Below are 16,701 nucleotides of genomic sequence, written 5' to 3'. Positions count from 1 at the left end.
TCTCTCTCTCTCAAATAAATAAATAAAAAAAATCTTTAAAAAAAAAATAAAATAAAATAAAATGAAGGAATGTGTTTTTTTAAATACCAAAATATTAGATCCATGTTTTTAGACTCAGAAAAATAAGTCTGAATTTTTTTTAAGTCTAAAAAATCCAATGATATCACAACATTCTTCATGAAAATCTAGGGAAATAATTATTTGAAAGAACATCCATTTTTAAAAGACTCATTTTTTACAACTATAAACTATAGGATTTTTTTTTTTAAATACTGAGGAATAGAGAAGAAGTGAAAATCACCTACACCACCCTTTCAAATGCTAACTGCTGTTAATATCATGCTATGTTTTCCTCTAGGGCTTCTCCAGGCATCATGCATGCTTATGTATATATGTATGTATGTTCCTACATAATTTATGTCCTTCACTCAAGGCGTGTATTCCAAGAATACTAGCTGTTGCTGTCCAATATTCCCTCAAATGAGTTCATTTAACCTCACTGGTCTTGTTGGCTTATCAGGCCACATCCAAGCTTTCATTACATTATACAGAACAAAGACCATCTGTGTCTTTTTTTTCTCATGATAAATTCCTAAAAGTGGAATTACTGGCTGTTAGCACAAAACTGGAAGACTTATAACCAAATGGACAGAGAAAGTTCTTGTTTCTCTTCCACTCAGTCCCCAAAGATCCAACACCACACCACACATTACTGCCCACTTTCCTACAGCCACAACAGACGTTATATACTGACCATGGGGACATTTGAACTATATCCTCTGTGTATTTATTATTCAAGTTAGAGAGATTTTTAGATTACCCTCTAATTGCAAACTGTCGTAAGGTAAGAAATTTGTATTCCTCTTAAAAGGATATATATATTAAGTTAGAAATCCCTCACCACATCGGCACAGTAACATCTTTCAGGGAGCTGCAAAACCATCATGGGATTTGATGATCGTGTATCCCAAAACTATAAGCAAAAAAAAAAAAAAAGCCAGTAAGCGACCATTCAGAGCTATCGTCCAAACAGTGTACGAATTAATGTCACTCCTGGTCAGGCCGTGCAGTCCCCTCACTGGTGTATCATACCTTCAAAGTCTTATCCCAACTCCCGGTCATCACACAGCTGTAGTTTGGTGCTTTGATCCAATGTATGGTTTTCACAGGAGCATCGTGCTTGCAAGAAGACAAAATCAAAACAGATCAAGATAAATGTTAACTATGTGTAAGCAGCTTCAGTTCTGGAAACCCAAAGAGAAGGCACAAATTTAAATACTGAGGTCAGAGGCGCCTGGGTGGCTCAGTCGTTAAGTGTCTGCCTCCGGCTCGGGTCATGATCCCAGGGTCCTGGGATCGAGCCCCGCATCGGACTCCCCGCTCCGCGGGAGGCCTGCTTCTCCCTCCCCTACTCCCCTTGCTTGTGTTCCCCCTCTCTCTGTCAAATAAATAAAATCTCAAAAAATAAATAAATAAATAAATACTGAGGTCATACCAAACAAACACCAAAGGATTCCAAGCCCTTCCCAATGACCGTGACATTTAATTTAACCTAAAAACATAGATCTACTTTCCATCCTGACAAACATTAATTTTATTTTACCCATAATGAGAGTCAAAGTAAGCCCCTCCTAGGGAGATATTCAGAAATAACTAGTTGGGAACTCTACAGTTTCCTTTATTGACTAAGGTGACGTGAATGAAGAGATCAAAGAGATGCTTCTGGCACACAGTCACACATACTGCGAGCTCAGAGTAGGTAATGCCTTTCTGAAAACGGTTTTGGGTCAAGAGGCCCCCCTTCCCAACCAGGTCAGACCCTTTGGTTCTCGCGTCTTTGGAACTTGTGCCCTTCCCGCCTGCTATTCCTAGTAAAAGCTCCAGGAGCGCGTGCAAACGTTCCTCTTACTCACTGCTCTGTCTCTACTCCGACCAGCAGTGCCGGGCACAGAGCAGGCCTTCAGTAAATACTCGTCAAATGAACCAGTGTCCAAACGCAGTTGGTAAAAGGCAAGCCACACATGGCTGTCAGAACATCGAACACGTGAATGCTGAGGCCCACTTGTGACATCTGTCTTTATAGGCTTTAATATCACTAACTCCTTAGGACACCATCCTTACCTACACACATACAGAAGACCCATGACAGACCATCTGTGAAACACCAGTAGGCCTAAGAGTGGTTATTACCCTTGTGTTACTCTGATGCTAAAGAGGTTTCTGGAATGCGTAAGTCTAACTGATCTGGTAGAGTCAACTGCACTTTTTCTATACTAGAGAATTAGAATTTAAAAGTCATCACAACCCCGGCACCAGCCTTTCTGGGCACAGTGTTTATTACCTGTGCAATCTGTATTGCCTGGTTACTGTTGAGGTCCCACATTTTGGCAGTTTTATCACATGATGCTGTGAATACTTTGCTCCCATCCTAAAAGAAAATCAAGAAAATCTGTCACTCTAAAAAAAAATATATACAATTTCTATCTGTATGTTAGGTTGATCATATTGAGGCAGGTTTTGTTTTGCAATTTTTATTTTTCTAATTATTGGGGAGCCAGTGTATTATAAACTCACTGTCACATATGAAACACATTTTTCGCTCTGTTTCTTCATTACTGATTTATTTTCCTAAGAGATACCAAATAAATAGGATAAAAAAATTCAAACAACATGTGAAGTTATACAGGGAAAATGAAGTCTCCCGCCCCTGACCCTCTTCTTTCTCGTGGGCCACTGACTACCTTCCACGAGAAGTTTTTACAAATCCTGCATCCATATGTAGTAGGGGCCACTTACACATATTCTTCTTCTTCTGGTTAATTTCAAGCCTTTTTTTTTTTTTTTAAGATTTTAATTTATTTTATTTGACAGAGCACGAGCGAGCACACAAGCAGGAAGAGCAGCAGGCAGAGGGAGAGGATGAGGGAGAAGCAGGCTCTCCGCAGAGAAGAGAGACCAACTCGAGGCTCGATCCCAGGACCCCAGGACCATGACCCAAGCCAGAGGCAGATACTTAACCAACTGAGCCACCTAGGTGCCCTAATTTCAAGTCTTTTTTGATCAACTGTGCAAGCCTTCACAAAAGTTGCAAGAATAAAAACAATGAATACCCACAAACCCTTCACCTAGAATCACCAATGGTAAACATTTTGCCACATTTAGTGCATCGTTCTCTCTTTTATACACACACATGCATTTATTATCATTATACGTTTGTTCAGCTACGTATCGGATAGCATTCTAAAAGATTTTATTTATTTATATGACAGAGAGAGGTACACAGAAAGAGAGGGAACACAAGCAGGGGGAGTGGGAGAGGGAGAAGCAGGCTTCCCGCTGAGCAGGGAGCCCGACGCGGGGCTCGATCCCAGGACCCTGAGATCATGACCTGAGCCGAAGGCAGATGCTTAATGACTGAGCCACCCAGGTGCCCCTCGGATAGCATTCTAAAGTGCACACCATAAAACTACACTAATTTTCAATAATCATTGGTCCTATGAAAACTACAGAACAGCTTAACAAATTAGCAATCATTGTGTAGTGGTTTTAAAAATATTCAAATATAGAACTCATAAATGAAGTCATATATGAAAAAACACAGGATAATTTTTAGAAAGAGGAAAACCTAAATGGAAAGTCTAAACCAGTGGTTAGCAAATTTCTTCTTAAAGAGCCATTTATTTAGTGAATAACTCCTTAACTTAAAGTCATAATAGCTTGAAAGCAGCTATACACGTTATGTAAATGAATGTGGCTGTGTGTCAATAAAACTTTATTTACAAAAATAGGCAGTGGGCCATTTCCGGCCCATGGGCCATAGTCTGCTGACCAGTGACCTAGATTATCTCGTTTCTGGTTCCAAAGCTCAAAGATTTACTGCCATCCTTCCTTAGCAACAATTTCTTCCTGTATAAAGTCACCAGTTCTCCAACTGAAAGAAAATATAAAACCTGCTTCTCTATCAGTGAAGTTGTAAGGGTAACTCCATAAATCCTTAGAAAGATACCCATGTATGTCGTGGGCTACCCTGAGATTGAGCGACACACTGGCCTCTCAACCTCATTATAAAATGCCCATCCTACTGTAATCAGCACCACGGAGAAGCAGGCCAGATCCCACTGGGCATACCTATACGGAGGCTAATCTAGCAAAAGCCATGGCAGAGAAACAGTATTTGCAAGTGCTCTCCAGCCAGCTGCTCCCCACCCTGCTATGGCCACACAGCGAACCATGTGTTCTTACAGCACTGAAGAATCATCTTCACCAAGTTTGGGTTTTATGCTTCCAAGGTAACTCTGGCGCTTTTGTGCTTCTGTGGTGGTGTTATGTGTGTACCTTCCTTTCCCAAACGCTCTTCCCACCTCCCACACTAGCCCGTTCCCCTTCCTGTAAGCCTCCGAGGGAGGCTGTCAAGCACATGGGTTCTGGAGCCAGGAAGGTGTGGGTCTGGGCCTCGACCTAGCCATTCACTACGTTCCCTCAGACAAGTCTGTCAACTAACCCCGTGCTAGCCACTTTATGTAGATGCAGTCTAGCTGCCACAAAGTTCTACCATCTGCAATTCTGTCTGTCCTGAATATGGTATTTGCCCATCTTGCCTACTTCCCTTTCCACTATATCCCCAGGGCTTTAGCATACTAGAGGAGCCTGATAATTATTTGCTTAATGAAATATCATCTGTTGTAATTATTATTACCTTCATGTTACAAATGAGGAAACAAACACAGAGATTAAGAAACCTGCCAAAATCAAAATGCTGAAGAGTTAGAGCCCAAATTTGAACTAGAGCTGGATGATACAATGCTCAAAAAGCTACAGGCACAGGGTTCATTTCTCTTTGAAGATTCAGTTCAACTTGTCTCCTCAGTGAGGCCTTCATGGCACCCCTCCCAAAATTTATAGCTGCTTTCTGTGTTCCCTACAAGCCAGCACCAGGACACCCTGACCCCCTCAGAGCTCGGCTCACCATGTTAGAACTCTTCATTACCGTGTTTGATTCTTCCATTAGATGACACACAACTTGGAGAAAGGAAACAGCTGTCTTTGTTTTTTGTAAATGCCAACAGCCACTAAGTAACATGTGGGCAACAGAATTCCTTATCAGTTAATTCTACTTCTTATCCTACTTTATAAAAAACTTTACATTCTGATCTGTTACCCAATCGTAAAAAAAAAAAGACAGGCAAAATAAATTAGAAAGATTTTCAACTTACTCAAGTTGCTGCTTTTCCACATGTAAACTAAAAATAAGTTGTATCTGCAATCACTTTTCAAATTGTTTTCACAAGTCTATTATTGTCTCATAATAATCAGATATGTCAAGAAAACATTTTTCAGATGACAAAAATGCTCAGAGAAGCCTATCATAGCTAATGATGAAAACGGGAGCAATTCTGTCTCCTAAACCATTTCAAAATATTTATAAATAGAATCATTTCTTAGTTATAAAATCAAGTAAGATCACATAAATGAATGGTGCAATTTGAAAATGACAACATAAAATAAAAGTAGTTTGGCAATTTCTCACAAAATTAAACATATATGTAACATACAACACAGCAATCCCACTACTAGATATTAACCCCAGAGAAATGAAAACTTTTGTTCACAGAAAATCCAGCACACGATTGTTTACAGAGGCATTATTTGTAATGACCACAATGGGAAACAATCCAAATGTCCTCCTAGTGAACAAACGGTGACACATCCACACAATGGGATACTTCTCAGCGAGAAGGACAACTGCTGACTGACATAACGACCTGCGTGGGTCTCAGGTGCATTCTGCTGAGTGAAAGCAGCCAGACTCCCAAGATGACACGGTACAGGACTATTCATGTGACATTCTGGGACAGGCAGAACCACAGAGACAGAAAACACATTGGTGGTTTCCAGCAGCGAGAAACTGAGGAGCATGTGACTGAAGGGCAGGAGGGAATCTGGGGCTGTACTGTTCTGTACCCTGACCACAACTCTACGCATTTCTCTAAGCTGACAAAATTATACACTAAAAAGGTTCAATTTTACTGTCTGCAATTCATAACTAATGAATCTGACTAAAAATTACATATAAGGCCTGAGAGGGGCCTGGAGGCTTGGCTTCCTCAGCATGGAGGTGCATCTGTCTGCCCCCGTCACTCGGGCCCCCGTTTTCTTGCCTCTGCTGGGCTCAGCTGCTGGGCAGCAGTGGCAGAAGGGAGAGAAAGGCTGAGCTGTCCACTGGCACTGGCTCCTCCTTTATGAAGGGGACAGGCCCCTTTACAGCTGCAGCTCTTGCTGTGGCTCACCAGTTACCTTCCCTTCCGGTGCACCTTTGGGAAGGGTCCCTTCGATACATCCTCCCCTATCGAAAACTCACAGCCAAATAAACTTGAACATATTTTGCTTATATTACTGATGCTCAGGATCTGGGAGGAAAAAGAATTCCAAAAACCCCAAAGACTTCAAATACCTATTAATAGAAAAGGATTCTTTTTTTCTCTAGGATTTACCTTCTGGGATACTAAATTTCTAATTTTAAAATGACATAAAAATTCATGGCATAAAGGTAGGAAGAGCTTCCAGAAATAATTCAATTGTTTGCTTAAGGTAACATGTCAATAAAATGAACTTTTTATGCAAGAAAAACTCAAATAAACTGAAGCTAACATTAACTGACTACATTAGGAATATCAATAAATTATTGTACTGACACTCAGAAACTTAGAATTCCAATAATGTGTATACATACATGCTATTTATGGCTCAGGTTATATAAAAGTAGAAATATATAAATACTCTAGGTAACACATGATTTTATGTTGTAGAAAACATGAAAAATGGAATGAAACTTACATCACTCCAGCAGACATCTAACACAGGCCCCGTGTGCATCTGCTGGGCTTTTGGAATAGTCTGTCCACTATCTTGAACTTCCCAGCAGCGAACCTACAGTAATATGACAAATTAATGCAAACATAGCAACTTATGACATTTTACATGCATTTAACACCCAATAACTAATGGGGTGCAACTTAAATATACACAAACTTCTCATATAAACCTAATTATCTAACTTTAAGAATAAAGCAATTGAGGGCCGCCTGGGTGGCGGAGCCGGTCAGGCGTCCGACTCATGGTTTCGGCTCAGGTCATGATCTCAGGGTCGTGGGATCGAGCCCTGCGTTGGGCTCCGTGCTCATCTCAGAGTCTGCTTGAGATCTCTCCCTCTGCCCCTCCTGCTTGTGCTCCCTCTCTAAAATAAACAAACAAATCTTAAAAAAAAAATAAAGCAATTGAAAAGTCTACTCAAGTAGCTATTTCCCTATTCCTATTTTCCAAGCCATCAAAATATACAAATTCTTTTGCTTACACCTAAAACTGCGGATAAATTTCTCATCACATCTGTGAGATATATCTGTCTTCTAAAGTACAGTGTTATCCATCACCATCCAGACACCCAAGACCACAGGGGAAACGTACCTTTCGTCTCTGAATATTCTGGTTTTTTACATCATTTTTTCCCCTGATTATAAATGTAATGCATTTTACTTGAGAGATTTTGTAAATATGACAAGAAAATAAAAAATCCCCTTACTCCCACCAGACTATAGTTAATAGTTCATTGTGCTTTCAGTGTTTCTATGCACACATATTTTCTTCAAAAAACTAGATTATAGAGTACCTTCACTCTTTTAATTGAAGCTTTTCTCCCTTGCATTATTAACTGCCATTAAACATTCTTCTAACATTTTTCAGCAGTGAATCACGTGAAGTCTTTCCAGAAACATGTAGAAACCAAACCTGCTCAACCATGACTGCCTTTCTCCTCCTCCAGTTCTCTCCTCAACCCCCCGCTACCCCCACTGTTGCATAAAAATCTTTTCCAAAACTTTAAAATGGTTTTCCAGCACACAAACATACCATAAAATACATTATTTGTTATTACAATTTTCAAAACTTCCACTAGCATGAAGACTTTTTAAAATGAGATTGGGACACCCAGGTGGCTCAGTTCGTAAAGCATCTACCTTCAGCTCAGGTCATGATCCCAGGGTCTTGGGATCAAGTCCTGCATCGGGCTCCTTGCTCAGCAGAGCAGGGACCCTGCTTCTCCCCGTGCCTGCCGCTCCCCCTGCTTGTGTGCTCTTTCTGACAAATAAATAAAATCTTTTAAATAAAATAAAAATAAAATACAACACAATGAGGCAGTATCAGGTAGTGGCTAAGAGTACAGATCCGGGGTCACACTGCTGGGGCAGCATCCCGGCTGCTGCTTCCTTAGATGTGGGACATGGGCCAGTTATTCTACATCTCTAACTTTCATAAGCTGCGTCAGAAGATGGAGGACAGTAGGATCACTGCGTTAGCTGTTAAGGGATTAATTCAGTTATGCACGTAAAGTACATTATTGGAGATCTTCCTCAAGCCCCAGAGGGGAACCACTGAGATGCAGGGGTATAAACTTTAGGATTTCTGATATTGCCAATTAGCCTTCAGAAGAGCTGTACCAATTTATATACCCACCAGCGGTACGTGTAAGGTCTCAGCTTTTTTTTTTTGCTGGGATCAAGTGTTATTCTTTTAAACTTCTCATTTTGTTAACTTGACAAGGTCTCCATCACAGAAGTTTGAATTTATCTGCTTATGAGTGTGGTTGAATGGTTCAAGTTCACACTAATGGGCCACCTGCACTCCTTTTGCAAAGTGCCTCTTCACATCCTTTGCTTATTTTTCTACCAGAGTTTTTATCTTTCCTTTTGTGCACTATGATTTCTTGTCTTTCTCTTCGTGCACAATAGGTTAAGTATAATGTCTATGCGGGATGTGTGCTATATCCGAAACTGAAAAAAGTTTACCATTTGCCTTAAGACATTTTCAGGATACCTGTAAGTTTATGTATACCACCGTGGATAACAGCCCTTCTCAATGATACTACATTTGATTTGGGAATCCATGTCAAGTTACTGAACTAGAGTAGGAATTTTTGAGTGATATGATCATGCTTTTTTTAACAAACATCAGTGTAACAAGTGATGTCTGCCCTACTCAGAAGGGTCACACCCACTGATTTCTTTAAAAAGGTCATCTCTGTTTCATTCACTTGGGAAAGAATGAAGCCGAATGGAAAGCTAACCTTGCCCATACAAAGAGATAAGACTTCTAGAACATGCACATAAGGAGCACTTACGTCGTTAGCCCACGATCCTGCAATAAGAAAGTTGCCGGGCAAGGTTGGTGGGCTAAAAGATAGACAACCAATGCTGTCATCAGGAGAGGATGTTACTTCAATATCCTGGGGGGGGGAGAAGTCAATGTTACAACATAGGAATCACCAATTTCATTCAAAATTGTTTTCTTTCTCACTGAACACTCATGGTGGACTTTCCTTGTGCTAAGAACTAAGTGAACCGGACCTCTCTTGCTCTGATCCAAAGGAGGAGTCACAAAGGAGCTAGTGGAAGGGCTAGCACTGCTGGGACCTGAAGCAGCACTCTCAGTGAAATGCCCAGGATGATGTTTTCCACGTGATAGCCCAGCAGTTCACTCTGGCCCCAAACTGCTCGATCAGAGCCATTGCCTGCCCCCACCCCAATGTAAATTCTGATTCAACAGTTGTGGGCTGGGCCCTGGGAGTCCACAATTTTAACAAGCACCTCAGTGACTTAAGTGAAGTAAGTCAGGGGGCACAGGACACGAGCACAGGGGACATGATTTCTGTGCTCCAAGTCTGAGAAAGTGGGCTAGACAAAGTTTCAGAGCTTTTGACCCAAAGGAGGCTCCCAAGCTATCTGGATCTCTCTCACTGTGGGAAACCCTGGGCTGTAATTTCCTAAACATCTCGTGAAACTTCATGTGGTACCTTCATAGGGTTGTGGTTATCTGTGTTTGTGCTGCCAAACATGCTGGTCCCACTAGTTCCAAAACCCGAGGTGGTTCCAAACAGACTCATTCTGGCCCTAAAAAATAATGGAAAACGTTAAGGACAGGTCCTTTCCTCAGTAATCAATATTCCTGAGAGCTAATATAAAGCTAATTAAGCCACAGAAGGGAAAAATGACTTGATGCTAGGTTTCTCTCTTTTAAAGAGATCTAAATACGGATAATCGGGGCGCCTGGGTGGCTCAGGCAGTTAAGCGTCTGCCTTCAGCTCAGGTCATGATCCCAGGGTCCTGGGATCAAATCCGGAATCGGGCTCTCTGCTCAGCAGGGAGCCTGCTTCTCCCTCTGCCTAAAGCTCTGCCTACTTGTGCTCTCCCTCTCGCTATCTCTGTCAAATAAGTAAATTAAAAAAAATTTTTTTTAAGATTTTATTTATTCATTTGAGACACAGAGATACAGAGAGAGAGAGAGAGCATGAGCAGGGGGAGAGGCAGAGAGAGAGGGAGAAGGAGGCTCCAGACTGAGCAGAGAGCCCTACGCAGGGCTCAATCCCAGGACCCTGGGATCATGACCGGAGCTGAAGGCAGACACTTAACCATCTGAGCCACCCAGGCACCCCATAAAATCTTTTAAAAAAAAAAAAAAAGTGTGTTAAGTAAGTGCTTTTTAAATATGAAATATTTAGAACAGTTTTTGATTTATAGAAAATTGTAAAGACAGAGTTCCTATACACCCCATATCCAGTTTCCTTATTTCCGTCTTTCATTCGTCACCATTGGTAAACCAGTACATTACAGCAAGTACTTTCAGTCACCAGCTAGAAAATAAATTCACCCCTTTCTTACATAATTTGAGACACTGAGCTTTGCACCAGGAATACAACAGTAAACCAGCAGAAGCCCCCACTCTTCCAGGTCACCACTCAGTGAGAATTTACTTTCCTCTTACTAATTTCTACACTCTGGCTTAGGTCCTATGTCTGCATGAAGTTACTTAGAAAAGCAATTAGTCCTGGCAAAGATTCAGCACTTTCTCTGTAGAACGAGTTTTAAAAAGTAATCCACTTGGTTTAACTGAGTATCAAAAGGTCTAGTATTAGGTTCCGAACAACAGAGAATGAGGAAATTGCTAGGGATTTTGGAAAGGCATTTGGGATTCCCAACTTCATGAAGAAAATGAGTGGGATAACCTGGTCAAAGCAACAGCTCTGAGCACGTGAGTATCTCAGAAGCAACTCTGTGAGAGGACGTGGTGTGTGCCAACTACCTGTGCCTCAAATGTCAGAGGTGCACTTGAAACACCAGTTAACTGCATGAGTGAACAGAGGAATAACAAAGCTACTGCAGTCACTAGCTACGGGGCTTTACCGAGGTTATTTAGCCTTGATTTTCTCATCCACAAAAAGAGATTCACTAACATCCAGTTCACGGAATCATGAAAACCAAGTGAGGTCGCATGCCCGGTGCCTGAAAATTCTTTCTTCTGTTCCTTCCCTCTCTTCAGCTATCAAGTTGGGAGAGAACATTTCTGGCATTTGGGATGAACTTAGGGAAGAAGCAAGGGTCATTCAAGTATTAGTCAGCCTATGTGGAGCACACGTTATACAGGGCATGGGGAACCCTCAAGAAGTTCGGAGGACACGTGTACATCTCCAAACAATCTCCGTGCCTGCGCCGCATTCTGGCATTCTGGCCTCTTCGGCTCTGGGGGCATCCTTTCCACCTGTGAACACAGCAAGCTCAGCCCTGCCCTGCAGCATTTCTACTATCTGTTCCTTCGGCCTGGGATGATTCGCCCTCTCCCAAGCCTCCAGCTGTCTTGGTCTGTCTCCTGAGAATGTTGGGGGGTGGGGGTGGTGACGGAAATGTTCTCAAACTGCACTGCGGGTGATGTGTACACAACTGTATTCAACTTCCCAAACTCATCAAAAGGCCCACTTTAAATGCGTGATAGCAGGTAAGCTGTACTTCAATAAAGCTGTTAGACCTATCTTTTCCCCCTCAGAGGCTCCACTGCCTTCCTGATTTAACATATCCAGCCTCAGATAACACCACCCTGTTTTCTTCGGAGCACCTGTCACGACCCAGTATTGTGTGCCATCAACCTCTTCCCCAGCAAAATGTCAGCTCCAAGAACAGAGGGCGGTCTGGACTCCTCTTAGAAACACCCGGCGCTCGGCAGGGAGCCCGGGCCAAGGCGGCTGGTAGTTAACAGACACTTGCCTGGGGGCAACGTGTCTCTGTGTTTACAGTAAATACTTGGCAGAGGAGGACAGAAACAAAGGAACAGACAAGTTTCAGAGATAAATGCAACGAAGAAAGGTTAACGCGGGAGAGACGGAAAGGGACGGATGCCCTTCTGTAGAAGAAGGGTCACGGAAGGCTTCTCCGAGGAGGAGGGAGCACGTGTCTGATAAGCCAGAACTGTTAACAGGAAAGGATGGAGACGACAGACGCTGCCATCAACTCTGTGACCCTTCCCGGTGCCTCAGTTTCCCCAAGGGAAGGACGAGGTGGTTAGACCCGGGGAGACCCCAGAGCCCCTCCCAGGGGCCAGTAATGAAGCTCGCTAACCGGCCGGCTCGCGCCCAGGGGCATCGCTGCCCGGCGCACTCCGCCGGGGGGCCGGGCATCGGAGGCGTCATGGCGACGGGGAGCGAGGGAGGCGGCACGGGGCCTACCTGAGAGTCACGCCGCGACGGAGAGCCGGTGGCGGGCAGCGGGAAGAACTCGGGAGCCTGCGAACCCGCTCGGGCGCGGAGGTGGCGAAGGCGAGCCGCCGCGCCCAGAAACCCCAAGGGCCGAAATACCCTCACGCCGGTGAAGGAAACGGCCCCAATTACCGTGGACCCACCGCGCAGGCGCCTCGGAGCCACTTCCTGTGTCGCCCGGAAGGCAGGGAAGGAAGAAAAAGGCTTCCCCCCCGCGTTGAAGGCGAAGGCACATGCGCAGAAGCGACATTGACGCCGAGAAGGAGTCCCCGTGCCAGCAATTTGCGGATTGGTCGAAAGTTGGTGTGGCCGCCTGCATGTTGCCAAGCGACCGTTTTGATAGATTCGCAGCCCAGCTGATGGATGGTCGTTAGTATTTTCTCTTGAGAATTAAGTCTAGCATATTTCTGATTCCCGCCAACCCAAGTCCAAAGCCATTCTCGGAGAAGCCTATGGAACGATGCCTCGGTCGGCGGTGAAGTCGGCCAGCCTGGGTCCCGGCCCTTGACCTCGTGTTTGCCGATTGGGGCGTCGTAAGCCATCCCGGGCTTTTTGGGCCTCGGTTTCCCTCCGTAAAATTGGCATAATGATGCCCGACTTCGAGGGGAGTTCTTAGTTTCAAGTGAAGGCACATACGTGAAAGACTTTTTGCTAAGTGTAAGTTTCCGTAAGAATGCGAAGGGGCTGTTAAGACACGCGCGCGCGCGCGCCAACTCCAAATATTTCAGCTGGTAGCTGAATTTCTGAAGGAAAAAAGGAGGCAGGGATCTGCTGAGGTTGTGGGACAGACGCTGAATCTTCTCCTTTGCTAGTCAGTGTGGTCTGCGAACCAGGAGTCTTGATACCTGCAGGGAGCTTTCAGACCCGCAGGACCTTGTTATAAAATGCAGATTCAGAAGGTCCAGGGGGACTGAGAACCCACATTTCTAACAGATTCCCAGCTGAGCTTGCCGTGCCACGCACGGCGGCCGCTGAGCACCAAGAACCTAGATGAGGTATTTGGAATCATTTGGGGGAACTTTTGTAAAGCCCTGCTGCCTGGGCCTCACAGAGATTTCTGATTTAGTTAGTCTGCGGTGGGACAGAGGGGCTAATCTTTTTTCATAAGCTCCCCCAAGTGATTCTAAGATGCAGGCAAGCTTGAGAACCTCTAGATCGTGATAGTAATAATAGCTCTCTTGAGCACTAGATGGTCCAACTCCTGTAATTTCCAGAGCAGCCCTATAAGGTAGGTACTGTAATCTCCGTTTTATAGAAAGGAAAGCGCGGCGGAGAGAGAGAACATCCTTGTCAGACATCACACAGCTGTTAAGCGGCAGAGCCAGAGAGGTCTGTCGGGTACCTAACTCCACCAGCATCATCTTGGAATCCTCTCTTGACAAGTACTCCCTCCTCAACGACACCTTTCCTCATTCTTTCCTAGATGGATCATCTCATACCATCTCTTCTTTAACCTCTCGGAGCCCCTCAGTGCTTATCATATTCTGTCTCATAAAACAGTGCAAGTATTTGCCTTGTCTAGCTTCCTAGATTTTAAACGTTATGCCGTACTCCCGTGCATGATGGTAGAGGGGATATCTGTTGTCAGTTGCCATGTTAAATAGTCACCCATTTTACAGTAATCCTTTTTAGAAATAACTCTTGAGAATTAGAATTCTAGAGGGTTCCCAAATAGCTACTAATGTTAGGTTTTCATCTGCATCACAGATAGGTAGCAAAGCCAAAACGCAGTGCATTTTGCTCTCCCATTTCCTTTCCCCAAATAAATGAAAATTATTTTAAGTAAGTTTCCATCATAAACTTGAAATGAATGTAATTATCTAAACTGCATGTATCTGCAATCCCCTTTCAAATTTCTTTTCAAAAAATTTTTATTTAGGGCGCCTGGGTGGCTCAGTTGGTTAAGCGACTGCCTTCGGCTCAGGTCATGATCCCGGAGTCCCTGGATCGAGTCCCGCATCGGGCTCCCTGCTCGGCGGGGAGTCTGCTTCTCCCTCTGACCCTCCCCCACTCATGTACTCTCTCTCTCTCTCTCATTCTCGCTCTCTCAAAATAAATAAATAAATCTTTTAAAAAAAATTTTATTTATTTTCAAGTTTTAATGACTACTGTTGATTTTTCATTGCTTTCCATTTTGCAGCACCGAGCACAGTGTCTTACACATATATGCTGTTAAATCAGTATTTGTTGAATTATATTTTCCATGCCTGAGGAATATTCCAGAAACCTCTATTATGATACAGATTCTCATATAGTACTGGTTATTCAGCATACTTTAAAAGAATCTTTCTGCCATCTAGGGACATATAACTGGTGATCTCCTTTTGCATATACCATCAGGGGAAGAAGAGCAACAGCGTGGGTGAACCCAAATGTAACAACAACTAACACCCCTTGACTTCTTCTGAACAGAGTTACTCAAACACTTTACATGAATTATCTCATTTAATCCTCACAATGACTCTATGGGGGCATTTTTATTGTTGTTGTTATTTCCATCTTACAGTTGACAAAACCAAGGCCAGCTTGTAACCTGTCCCAGTCACAGAGGCAGTGAGTAGAAGGGGAACTGGGATGCAAGCCGCCTGGCCCCACAATCTGACTCCACACCTCCCCAGACGGCAGACTGCAGCAAGTCACCTCACTTCTTCCCTCTAGAAACAAGAAGGGGGATCAAAATGATCTGTATGCATGGATAGAATTATTGAGCCATGAAGTATAGGCAAAAAATTATCAAAAAGAAAAAATTATTAAAATTAAATTTCAGTTATGGCTATCATTCGCATTGGTGAACACTTCTGCAATTTTTACCCAAGGCAATATTTACATTCCATTTCTAGGTGAATAGAAACTAAATATGCTTGTAAGCTTAGTAGCAATTCCTTTTCACTTAAAGTGATTTTTAATTTTGAAATTTTAATTAAAAAATTCTTTTTTTAAAAAGACTTTATTTGAGGGGGGGGAGAGAGAGAGAGAGCATGAGCTGGGGGAGGGACAGAGGCAGAGGGAGAAGTAGGCTCCCCACTGGGCAGGGAGCCCAAAGTGGGACTCGATCCCAGGACCCCGGGATCATGACCTGAGCCGAAGGCAGACGCTTAACCGACGGAGCCACCCAGGCGCCCTAATTAAAAAGTTCTAATATGTTAAGTATAAAGAGCTTGGTTGCCAAGAAGCATACACGAAGTGCAGCTTTACAAGGACTTGGAGGCATCCAAAGCTGATGATACAGAATGGATTTTTTCAAGTAGTACTGTCTCACACAGGAATTCTCATGGTTTTACCCAACTTCTTTTGCCGTGTCTCAGACTCTTCTGCCCCATTCCTTAAAACAATGACTTGAAAATATTTTAAAGCAATATCCACCCAGGAGAGCCTGGGTGGCTCAATCAGTTAAGTGTCCGACTCTTGATTTCTGCTCAGGTCGTGACCTGGGGGTCCTGGGATCTAGCCCCATGTCGAGCTCCACACTCAGCAGGGAGCCTGCTTCAGGATTCCCTCTCTCCCTCTGCCCCTACCTCTGCTCTCTCTCTCTAAATAAAAAATCTTAAAAAAAAAAAAAATGAAAGAAAAAGAAATAACCCCCAAAATAGCAGGAGGATTTGAGAGAACAATAGAGTTTCTGCCAGCAGAGGGCGCCATTGGCTTGTGTTTGCAGGATTGTTTCCTTGGGATATAGACTTTCAAAGGTGAACCCAAGTCCAAACAGAAGTCATGTTTCTCAGTACTTTGCTACAAAAACACTCTACTGCAAATATTTTTTAGTGCACATGTGTATGTGGTTTAGCTTTGACAGCGTCTGTTCTGAGCATCCGTTCTTTTCAGCACCAATAAGCAGATACCTCTGTCAAACAGTTCAACCAAGATGCTCCAGTTAAAGGAAGTCATAGATGAAATCCTGGTATGTTTTTGCCTATTTTGTAGAAACTGCAATATGTGGTTTTTTTCTCCATGAAATCATGACTTCTCAAGTCACTTAGCACCATCAATGGTGACAGTTATATTTCCCAGAAACCTGGGGATATTACAGAGCTTTTATTTTATGAGGGTGATTATGAGCTCTTAAGGAAAAAAATAAGATTCTCTGAACATCTTTTTGTTGCACCAGGTTTTATTCACTTTCATTATAAACA

At 43.2% G+C, this 16,701-nt stretch overlaps 1 protein-coding gene across 1 annotated transcript in view; it reads right to left on the bottom strand.

The window, feature by feature from the left end:
* Positions 1-12,694, bottom strand: part of RAE1 (ribonucleic acid export 1) — a 20,569-nt gene extending 7,875 nt beyond the window's left edge. Inside the window, exons 1-7 of the mRNA XM_021677805.2 lie at positions 12,542-12,694; positions 9,842-9,938; positions 9,170-9,274; positions 6,835-6,927; positions 2,342-2,428; positions 1,093-1,179; positions 902-973 (exon numbers count right to left, since the gene is read on the bottom strand). Coding sequence (XP_021533480.1) covers positions 902-973; positions 1,093-1,179; positions 2,342-2,428; positions 6,835-6,927; positions 9,170-9,274; positions 9,842-9,931 — 534 coding nt within the window. The 5' untranslated portion in view covers positions 9,932-9,938; positions 12,542-12,694. The remainder of the gene's footprint in view (positions 1-901; positions 974-1,092; positions 1,180-2,341; positions 2,429-6,834; positions 6,928-9,169; positions 9,275-9,841; positions 9,939-12,541) is intronic.
* Between the last annotated feature and the right edge of the window lie 4,007 nt (positions 12,695-16,701).

This window comes from Neomonachus schauinslandi, chromosome 10, assembly GCF_002201575.2.
Source record: "Neomonachus schauinslandi chromosome 10, ASM220157v2, whole genome shotgun sequence".
Taxonomy (NCBI): Eukaryota; Metazoa; Chordata; class Mammalia; order Carnivora; family Phocidae; genus Neomonachus; species Neomonachus schauinslandi.
This window is presented reverse-complemented; position numbering and strand designations above follow the sequence as displayed.